Below are 11665 nucleotides of genomic sequence, written 5' to 3'. Positions count from 1 at the left end.
TAAAATTAATCCATTTTAATATCCGACTCCATGGTCAAACGGCCCAACCAAGCCACCCTATTTTATTTATTTACAGGATGAGCTATGAACTATCAAATTACGATCCTTTATAAGAAACCTAGCTTTATCCCATTTTGTTTTACGCGTTGTTTGTCAATCCACGAACGCACAAGTCCACGGAAAACATCACATTTTCAGAAAAGAAATGCAAAGACTAGGCCTAAATACCGGTTGCAAACAGCAAGTTGAAGAACACACGACATAAGCATCCTTGGGAAGAATCATTATTTTCTCTATTAACCATCCATGTTTACAATCCAGGAAAATATAAAAATTAAAAAAATGATCAAGAAAAAATATTAAAAAAAAATAACTATCTAAAATTTAAACAGGCACCCGTCCCTAGTTCCGCTTTTCTACATTCACAATGGCACGAGTATATTGAGGTAAAAGCCCCAAAAGAATGTGCTATATATAAACTCTAGTAAATTGTAACTGACCCTAAGGAATATTGTTCATACCACGCGCAAAATGACAAAATTCAGGGCACTACAAAACCACAACACCAGGAAACAAACAACCAGTCCATAAAATCTCTTCGTGGCACCTTGAGAAGACCTGCATTTTAAATTACAGAACATTAAACCGACAATAATCATCCAAAAAACATACAATGCAGATATCTGCAATACACACAAACACGAGCAGGTCTTCTTTTTGCAACACTACTCGTCTATGTGAGCATCCATTATCAAACTAAAAAAAGTCTATCTGCGGGTGGTAATAAGATCACAATAATAACAAAAAAAAACTGTTACTCGATTGCATACTGATGAACCTGCTAGAGCAAATATTTTTATTAGTAAACTGACCAAACGGCCTGACTACCGATTTTCACAAGTTTGCAAATGCAAGGCCAGATGTCATAATAGCCAATGCAATACGAAAGTTTAAATCTACCTCAGATAGAAATCCCAGAAGCTGGAACCAACTGTCTTGATGGGACCTAGTGATGTGGCGCAAGCACTGCCGACAAAGATGAATATTTAAGTTAGAACTAAGAACCAACCAAAGCAAATTTAAAAAGGAAACAGCTTTAATGAGGTGACTTTTACAAACTCCCAAAACCAATAGTTGTATATAATCATGTGAAAATAGTCACAAGATTTAGTCAGTGTTTCATTATTGACAATGGACATTATTTTATTATGTCCTCCCTGATTCCCAAATATACAGCCTGATGCTGTGCAGTATCCAATACACTAAAAATTGAGAGGAACTGGAATTGGAATTGTTAGGACTCAGGTGGTGGTAGTTATAGTAAAAACAGCTAGTTGTCAAATGGTAGTTAGAAATGGCACTTCAGAAACAATTAATCACCAGAGACAAAATTTTGATTTTCACACCACCCCAACCAATTGCTTTTAGGCTGACGGGGCTCCTTCATTATTCGTACCCCACTCTTCGTCAGCCTCGTTACCATTAACGAGTACTGCACCATCTGTAGAATCTGCATCCACTACAACTGCCTCCTCTTGGCTTCCTTCCTCTCCATTCTGTTCCTCCTGCTCCTCTGTGTAGTGCTCTTCTCCATTTCGTTCAGTCAACTACAACAAAAGGACAACAAAATAAATTAACAGTCAAACACCACAACTAACAATGCACTGAGGCTATTTTTATGTAGGCATAAAACAAAATATAATATCATGTAGTTTATGAGAATTTCTTGCAACTAGTTGAGTGATCATGTAATCTTTAAATTTAGAATACCTCATGAGTAGAGTCCCCATTCTCCAGATGCTCCTCTCCTTCCTCAATCTGCATGCTTCTAAAAGCTTCAACAAGGGTAATGTGTGATTTGTCAGCATGGTTGACGTACTGCTCCGCAGGAGGGTACACATTCCTATAATAAAAGAGCATAGTTAAAGATGTTTTGCACACAAAAAAACACTAATCTACTAACTATCTACATTTCAAGATACATGCAATAAAATTTGCATTCTCTGCACTGACCTTGTTTCCACAGCTTTAGATTCGACAGCTAGTGCAACTTGCCAATCTTCAAACAAATTTGGATATTCTTCAGGATTAGCCAATGATTCAGCAGCTTTTGGATTGACCTGCAACAAAATATACGTATACGTACTCTCTTTAATCCATAAGTCACTTGTCAACATGATAAGACTACCCAAACAAGGCAAATGAATGAGAACGGATGCTCCTACCCAAACATTGGATTTTATGATAAAATAACCAAATATAATTGAATGGGTGTCAACCAACAGCAGAAGATGCAGTTTTTGTTAGGACTGTGGAGGATTCAGATTCCCATTATATAATATCATGCACAAAGGTAAAAAACAGGAAGTTCAAACATAAGTAAATACCATCTACCTGAATCAGAAATTACCTTATTGAGGTCTTTTCTCCAAATTGCCACTATCTCTGAGACCTTACTTGGGAGATAAGATCGAGCCATTAAAGCTGCCTCTGGAATTCGATTGCTGCAAAAGGCATACTTCAGCTATAAATGTAAACTGCATTCTAAATTTCTAATCAATCCTCCCTATCAGTAATGTCAGGAAGGAAAACAGCCCAACTTTAGAAAATTACCTTTCTACCAACAGTTGAAGGCAGTCTTCTAATTTACCCAACATAAATAAGCAAAGGAATGCAACATTGTTTTTCCCTTGCTCCTTGGCAAGGATTGCAAGTTTTGATATTCCTTCAGCATCTCCTAAAGAAGAATATAGCAGTAACAAGCCACTCAAATCCATTGCATACTTCAAACATTCCTCAGCCATTTCTAACTGCAAGAATGGAAAATACGGTGAGCTACAACGGGTCAAGAGAGGTTTCCAACAAGAATCAACATTTAAGTTCCCTCATTCTAGAATCATAACTTATTCTGACAAGAAAAAAAAGTAAAACATTTAACAACCTAATTGTATCTAGAGTCGTCATCTACAACTCAAAGCACCTGACTATAACTTCTAACATGCAACGAAGCAAATCTTAATTTGGCCATAGCTAAAATCTCTATAATCTCTTGCATATCAAAAGCTACAATAAGGTCTATATACATCATGTGCACATGGTCAAATTCAGTAGCACACCATCACGGAAATCTATAATACACTTGGCTATGGATATTTAGGAGTGCAATCAAGCTTTACACAAAGAACATAGTATAGGTTAAATAAATACAGTTGAAGATTCAAATCACATAGAAAACACCTTTCCAGTAGACATAGCTAATTCTCCCAACTGCTTCCATTTAGGCTCGCTCTGCAATTCTATTGCAATACTCTGCATGGGAAAAGGAGGTATATTATTTGTGATATAAAATGACAAATCAAACTGATGAAGAGAAATGAAGAAAATTAGATACCCAAGTTAACAACTTTCACAAATTAAACAATATCTCCTTGTAGACATATTACATGAGCATACCTTTGCAACATCTAGTTTTCCAAGCTGTATTGCTAGATCAAATCTGTAGTCAGGGTCAGTAGCTACTTCAAGAGCATCTTCTATCATACCTCGTGATTCCAGAAAATGAGCCACACTACCATAAAATCAAGTATTTTGATTAGGATGCAGGTAATATATTAGCACTAATTACAAAACTTCAGATCCGAAGACTGAACTCTGAAATTTGAATAAACAAATATGGCTTATAGAACAAAATTTTAAATCAAGTATCAGGCAAATGAACATGCAGTAGTTATTTGTGCAACATTATGCATTAATAGTTTAATACCATAAAAGCATATGACAAGCAAAGATAGATGTAACAATTAAATGTAACAACTAATCATACAAAATTATAAGCATCAAAAGATTACCACACTTGTCTTGAACAAAACAAAAAGAAGTGGAGAGGAAATGTAATATGCTAATACAAGATATACATAATTTTATAAAGCATAATTCTGTTACCAAAAACATTTTTAATTTCTACACATATCAAGCATATTTCTACATATTGAAAGAAAATCAATCATTGTCTTGCAACAAGGTAAGTCCTACCTGTTATGATGCTCTTTGGGGATTGATGGTAGAATTTCATTGGCCCTTTCCAAATCACCACGCATCACAAGTGTCTTGTACTCAATCAAGCTTAAAAGCAGTGTGTATCCCATAACACTGAGAAAAAAAAATTGATAAACAGAAAAGTAGTCAAGATTACTGCAATTTAAAACTTTGAATAATCCAAGCAGAAGTTTCACTTACTTAAACTCTTTGTCAATCAAATAAACACGACTTTGGTTTGCAAGATATCCCAACAAGTACATGGGGCGGTCCAAATGAAACATCGTAGTTACCTAAATTCATAATCATTATGCATCAAGATGTCTCATGATCCTTGTAGTTCAATTAAAAAAGAATGCACAATTCTTTTTTAAACTAGAAATCTAGAAGGGAAAAGAGTTAATACCTCACCACCAACACAGTAATTAAGTCTCCAAGAGGAATTGTTGTAGATAAAGCAATCCCCAACCCAGATGCCTGTTCTGACACGTTCATTCATTTCATGTAAGAGCTCAAAAGCATCTTCAACACCTTCATCATCTACAGGTCTTCCACTATCTAAATGTGATACAACAACATCACGCTGCAATAGTGGAAGTCAAAATGTTTAAAGGGCACTACCAGTAAAGATCTGTCAAATATACATTCGGCAGAAATAGTAAGGGGCAAAATATTCTTGAAAGCAAGCCAACATCTATAAGGAAAAGATGAAGTTCATGAGAGTCCTCACATTGTACTTCAGAATGTAGAATGATGTATCGCTAGCAATTGTTACTAGATCACCACTGTCAGCCCAGTAGAGGTTCTGACACAAGATTAATAACAAAATTATATTAAACAATGAATAACAAGGAAAAGAGCAGATAACTAAATGTCACCTAATCAAAGTACTTACTTTCACATTGACATCAATGCGATAGATCAACCTGCATTCAGCCCAGTCATAAAAGCAGATGAAATCGTTGGAGCACATCGCCAGTAGAGTGCCACCAAATATTCTTTCAGCTGAAAATGTTGGTCGGACACTCCTCTTTTCCTGAAATACCAATTGTTTAAATTCCAACTAAACCAAGTATTCCCTAGAGCAAATTTATTTCAATACGAAGACAGCTATAAGCCTATAACAATGAGAGGATTAAATTTTTGTGAACCTTCCAGAGTGATAACCAAGGCAATCAATAAGCGAAAATAAAAGTAAAGAAGTCTTGGTATTGGCTTTGAAGCAAATTTGCCAATCTCTAGTTCAGACATAAACGGTTTTCATAACGAAAATTAATAGCTCGCATAGTTTTATACACACTCCTTGACTCCTTGCCATAAACAGAACGATAAGAACCCACAAATATAACAGTAATTTTATTGAATACCCGGAATATGATCACTGTTACTGATATCAGTCTAGGAACTAATCCATACAACTATGGAAAACAGAACAGAAATAGAAAGAATAGACAGAGAAAACGCAATACATAGGGAGGCTGCTTCCTCCCTGCCCAAAGGCTTCAATTTCCTTACTCCACGACTGAATGGCTCCACTATGATCCTCTTCTAACTTTCATCCTTGCTCCCCCATGTTTCCTTCCTACACCCCTTGCCACATAAGCAAGGTCATTACAGCCTAATTCCTCTTTCTGACCCTTGCCCCTCACCCTCCATTATCCTTTTTCCCCCTCTCATAACTTCTGTAATTGTGGGATGCCTAACAGTCTAACACGGCACAAGAATGGCAACATCTTGTTATACTTTTCCTTTTAAGAAATAGCAAGAACTTGTTGGTTCATTACACAAAGAACAAGATCACACAAGATTAGAGAGGAAATGAAGTTTAAAAAAAAGTACAAACCTGGAAATTTTTGCTGAAAATTTTAATCTTTGATGTACTTTCTCTGACAGCATATTCTCCCTCAGAAGACCAAACAAATTCCAGTGCTGAACCAAATGACCTATTTCTCCATGCCAATGCAGTGTATATAATGTACTCACCATCTCCACACACAACAACAAACCTCCCATTTGGATTGTGCTTTAAATTCTGCACAACAAATTAAATCAACAATAAGTCACCACCCATGAAACAAATATTGTTGATAATTGAACCAGCAATAAGGACTATTGTTTTAAAACTCACTTCTCTGAATATAGATTAGAAACTAGTCAAGCCACAAACAAATAATTCCAAGCTACCAACTGATTTGCCATATTATATGGATATCTAAGTTCAACAGAACAAGATCCCCGCAGTTACAGCATGTTTGGGTTATGGGTATGCATCGGGAGCCTTTCAACTCCCGCATTTGCCTCCCAGACACAATTTTCACTAAAAACGACATGTTTGTCATTTTTTATCAATCGTTATTTTGTTTCTAAAAGCATGCTCAACTAAAAGTGAAAAATTGCAGCTTTTGCATTGAGTTGAAAGATTTAAATTACATTATATCTTAAACTTACGTTTAAAATAAAACTTCCTAAACATAAATTACATCACTTCAAACTCACTTTTAACTAAATCAATTTTATAAGTATGTAAGTGCTCAACCAAACACACGTAAATTTTGCATTTCAAAGTCTAGCATGGCTAGATGACCAATTTAATCCTTACATATAATCACAAATTTTTTAATACAAAGAAAATAGAAACTTGGGCAAGGTTCAAGAAAAAAGAGAAAAATGCTGCATAATGAACTAAAATGTCTGATACTCCGATTTCCTAAATAATGTACATATGCCACTTTCTAACTTTGTCGAGTTTTGCATAATGAGAGCAAAAATAATTAAAAATACGAAAGCTATGCAAAAGAATGCAAATAATATTAAGAACTACATTAACTCACTTGAGGGTAGAGATCGCAGGTACCCAACTCCTTAACAGCTAAAGGTAACCTTTCTCCGTCAGCAACCTAAGAAGCATAGTACTTGCACATGTCACTAAAAATAAAGAGAACTTAACACTTCTTGCTCGCAAATTATACAGCCCAAAAAAAAAAAGGAATAACAGAGCCCATACCTCTACATCTGCTCCTACACTTTTTATATTGACAGTCTGAATTTCATTATGCTTAGACCAAATAATTTTCCCGCTGTTGTCCATGCTAGCCACAGGAACTTCTCGACCAAGTTTGACCATAATTGTTCCTTCATCATAGCCAATCACAACCCTGTTTGAATGCACCCGATACGAGAAAAGAGTTAAGGATAAGAAAATTTCATAATTCAGGCACAATTTGGCACAGCTTCCCACTCAGCACTATTCAAGGGCTTAAAAAATTATATTAAGAAATTAATTGCAAAAATTCTATCCACAAAAAACTTACCGACGAGAACTCTTCAAGTATCCAATAGCCCAGACTCTTTCAAGACCATAGTTTAATGTGTTCTCAAGCCTGCAAGCAAATTGAACCATAAAAATTAAAATGGAGAATTAGTATATATCTTACAAACTATACTTCCAACTAAATTTAGTAACAGCTTAAAAACTGTAAACTGAAATAAAATAGAAAGGAAGAAATAAATAAAGCCTGTCAATCTCAATATTATTAGTGCTATCTTAATTTTTAATCAAAATCCATACATTATAATCACCAAAATAAATCTTTCCAGTCTTTTATGTACCAATGCAAACAGCAAATAAATAAGGTAAAGAAGTGGCACATCAACCACAATATCATAAATTCATAAACAAAAAGGCAGACCCATACAAGCCTTATTCTCTAAGGTAAAAAGTCAACCGCTAGCAAATAATCCAATTTCCAATACGAGTGATGATGATGGGAGAAGAAAAGCTAGCGGCATATGCCAAATAGAATAGGCATAATGTTAACCCTCATAACTCAGCAATCTGTGCATTTCACATTACCTATAAGTTGTGGAGTGCCATATGCGTACTGTGCCATCCTCAGAACCAGTAATGATTATAGGAAGTTCAGGATGAAAGCATACAGCAGATACATTGTGTGTGTGACCTTCTAGGGTCTGGACACAACTTTTGGTCTGATAATCCCATACCTGATTCATAAGTTTCATCCATGTTATTCCTTTTCATATATATATATATATATGTATGTATATGTAAATGCGTACAAGCAGATAGATCAAGCAACAAATGAAAACAAAACCTTAGCAGTGTGATCATCAGAACCAGTGATTAGATATGGTTTGTCACCACCTGTAAAATAATCAACACAATTCACTCCTTTCTGATGAGCATCCAAAGTAAAATTAGGATCAGGAGAGCCAAGATTCCAAATCTGAAAAGAGAAGACAACAGGTGCATTAATGCATTATATCATAGGAAACAACCAGGAACAAGAACATAATTCTACCTTTATTGTCCGATCAAGAGATGCACTAGCAAAGGTGTTTGTGTCTTTGGGATTAAATGTTACTTGCATGACATAATGAGAATGGCCTTCAAATATCTGGGTACAGATCCAGCCTTTTTCCCAATCCCAGAGCTTTATGAGCATATCATCAGATGATGAAAGCACATAAGGAAGGGTAGGATGAACTGCCACACACCTAATGTAATCAGTATGTGCTTCAAATACTTTGACTTTATCCATTGTGTTGTAATTATATACACGAATAAACATATCATCTGCTCCAGCAACAACCCACTGTTTGCGTGCAATAAACTTGGCCGATCTAACTGCAAAATCATGTTGTATAAGAGCTTCAGTGGTCTTCTAAGTAAGAAATCATGAAATATACAAAGAAAAGTGTCTTCAAGCAAATGCATCAAGAGATATATAGACAAACAAATGGACCAGAAAAGGTTCATGACTTCATGTACCTGGTAACTCGGTAACCTCAAAAGATTTGGCCATGGTCTGAAATAGAATAAATGAAATTAGTGTTAATTACACAAGCAAATCTCATTGAAACTAATGACCCATTTAAAGCAGAAATTTTATGAAGAATTTAAATATAGAAACAGGAGTGTTGGAAGCTATCATCCCTTAATAACAATCTATGAAGATATACCAAATGTGTCACAAGATATGAAATTATAAACGAACATTATAAGATCATGATGCCATGATAGAAAAAACAAGAATACTAATCCTAACACAATACACCAGAAACTGCAAAACCCATCTTGCATAATTTAAAGTGTCAAAAAACAAAGACAAATGCCAGATGGTGATCATAATATCTACAATTATTCAGATTTTACCGAAATACCAAAATGTGCCAAAATCTCAGAGCTCAGCTGGAAAAAAGTAAGAAGGCATCCAAAATATTCACAAGCACATAATTTAGTCTAAAAAATTTCCCAAAACATAGACTCCAAGAATTGTTAAATAAGATTAGTAACTAGTTTTACTTTGGAAACTTCGAAAGGGTGTGATTCAGATTAATGAAACACAGTTTACTCATCAAAATACTTACCCGCATGTAAATTTCACACAACTCCCAGTTTGTATCCACTTTGAAGTAGAAAATACTATAATATTTTCTAGTTATGTTTCAAGATAAAAGATCACTAAAAGAACTTTGCTAATTCCATTCAATATTTTCTTCATGGAATGAGTCATTACATCATACAGTATGTTGAATCAATCATTATTAAATTAAGCCATGGATAAAATAGGTCCCTCCATTTGTGAATCAGCAGCTCATTACATATAGGCACCATGCAAAAGGTTGCTTGTCTAGAGCCAGTATATACGTATCCACCATTACATTTCTCAATTAGGAATAAAAAACTCATTTATAACAGTATACAGAATCTCAGTTATAAAGAATATCACACCTGAGATTGGTAGTTCCAGATGCAGACAGTTCCAGAGTATAAACTCGCCAGAATCCTGAATTAACAAGTTTGCATCAAGCAATTAATTAAATGATGCCAACAGTAAACTTGTACAACAAACATCGGTATTAGTGACTAAATCCTCACAAACTACAGATATTCCCAATTATGATGTTAGCTTCACATCATAAATTGAATTCAGAAACAAAACAACAGCAGCAGAGGAGGCATTACCATGGCTCTGTTGGATGCAGATCCACACATTTCACTCTCTCTGATCTTTGCGCAAGCTTGCGCTGATCAAAAATCAAAATAACACGTTAGATTAAGTAGCCAGAAAGCAAAACATTCACACTAGGCTTAGTTTCCGACAAATCTAATCTCGCAGGTAACGAAATCAACAATTTGTCGGCAACCAAAAACAAATAAACATTGAATCAGAACAAAAAACAATTAGTACCTTGATTTCGAGTCTGAGAGGCTGCAAATGCAAGTAACAAGAGAGAAAATAAAAGCAAACAAAAAAATACGAATCAGAACAAGGTTTCACAGTGGATCACGTTGAAATTGAAATAGCAAGAGCTAGATAAGCGAATTGCGAGGCTCGCATTTCAAGTAAGAGGCAGCAAAGCATTCGAAATTGAAAGAGCGAATGGCATAGTGGGAAAGCATGAAATCGAAGCGAATTCGGTCCAGATCTAAGGTTGTTAAGAATGCAAAAGCGTTTGCGGAAGAGCAGATCAAAGAGGAAGCTCACCATTTTTGCAGATTGGAGAGTGCACTAGCCTCTACCGAGATCAATCGTTGGAGATCAGATTTCGAATTCGACGAGCTCAGAGAGAGAGAGAGAGAGAGAGAAATGTGTTTATTTGTTTTTGTAAGAGAGCTCTGTGTAAATACCATGAGGACGAATGAACGAGAGCGGTGCTAGTGCTATGCATTAAGAGAGATTACGAAAATGCCACTGAATCAGACACTACTCTGTGTGTTGTCACACCGTATGATCCATGGTGGTGAGGAAACGCACGGAGTGGTGGCAGTACCGTGGCAATGACATGCCTGCCACGTGGCTCTTCGGGCCCACATTTTCCAAAACTATCAATACAAATTATTAATTATTAATATTAATATACAGGTTTATTTTTTGTAAAATGCTTTTAATCTCTTTATTATTTTTGTCTCCTTTTTTTATAAAAAAATTTGTTGAAAACTAATTTTTAGGATTAATTTGAAAGAGTACTTGTTATTTGTCATGAATTTCTATTTGTTTAACTTCATAGCTAACGTTTTATTTCTAAAATATTAGTTTGTAATATATTTTCATGTAAATTTTAAAGATTGTTGAATTAGATAGATTGTCTATTATTCTATGGTAGATTACATTTTTTTTTATTAAAATGATCAATTTTAAATATAATAAATATTTTTTATTTTCTTAACATGTAGAATTCAGATGAATAATTTTGATTATAAAATAAATATTGGTGAAAAAGAAATTTCATTAAAAACAACTAGTTAAATTATTCAATAGAAATTAATTATTAATAAAATAAATAAATATCCCCACACAAATAACATAATGTTTCATAATAAATAAATAATCATTTTTATTGTACGACTAAAATGTCCTTTGATGATAAATAATTAATGTCTTGAACACATAAATTTTTAGAGTAGGTTTATTTCTTTTAACAAAGTCTATTTAATTAAAAAGATACATTAAATTATAGAAACTTCTCTTTAAGTTTGTACTTATTATATTTAACATCTCTTTATTTTTTTATCCCTAAAAAAATCCCTTAAATTTTCACCGGTGGTGGTCTCTCTCCCTGCTAATACCGTTTGAATGTCTAACAGAAACAAATCATGTAGTTGCAC

At 34.5% G+C, this 11665-nt stretch overlaps 1 protein-coding gene across 2 annotated transcripts; it reads right to left on the bottom strand.

The window, feature by feature from the left end:
* Positions 1-262: 262 nt before the first annotated feature.
* On the bottom strand, positions 263-10685 carry LOC114374179 (coatomer subunit beta'-2-like). 2 transcript variants are annotated; one of them, XR_003658528.1, is made up of 26 exons: positions 10545-10684; positions 10248-10268; positions 10022-10083; positions 9788-9842; positions 8825-8861; positions 8355-8680; positions 8148-8279; positions 7889-8037; positions 7347-7415; positions 7040-7190; positions 6867-6932; positions 5879-6067; positions 4931-5071; positions 4766-4840; positions 4442-4618; positions 4237-4328; positions 4033-4149; positions 3454-3568; positions 3238-3309; positions 2614-2810; positions 2411-2504; positions 2014-2120; positions 1771-1903; positions 1381-1607; positions 961-1026; positions 263-618 (listed from the first exon to the last, which is right to left on the bottom strand). XR_003658528.1 is itself a non-coding variant. In XM_028331791.1 (26 exons), exons 1-25 carry the CDS (start codon positions 10545-10547, stop codon positions 1007-1009), a joined length of 2751 nt encoding a protein of 916 aa, XP_028187592.1. In that variant the 5' UTR covers positions 10548-10685; the 3' UTR covers positions 263-618; positions 961-1006. The 2 variants fall into 2 exon arrangements, 1 of the variants encoding a protein (XP_028187592.1); XM_028331791.1 differs by having other exon boundaries at positions 1457-1607; positions 10545-10685.
* Between the last annotated feature and the right edge of the window lie 980 nt (positions 10686-11665).

This window comes from Glycine soja, chromosome 11 (genome assembly GCF_004193775.1).
Source record: "Glycine soja cultivar W05 chromosome 11, ASM419377v2, whole genome shotgun sequence".
NCBI lineage: Eukaryota > Viridiplantae > Streptophyta > Magnoliopsida > Fabales > Fabaceae > Glycine > Glycine soja.
This window is presented reverse-complemented; position numbering and strand designations above follow the sequence as displayed.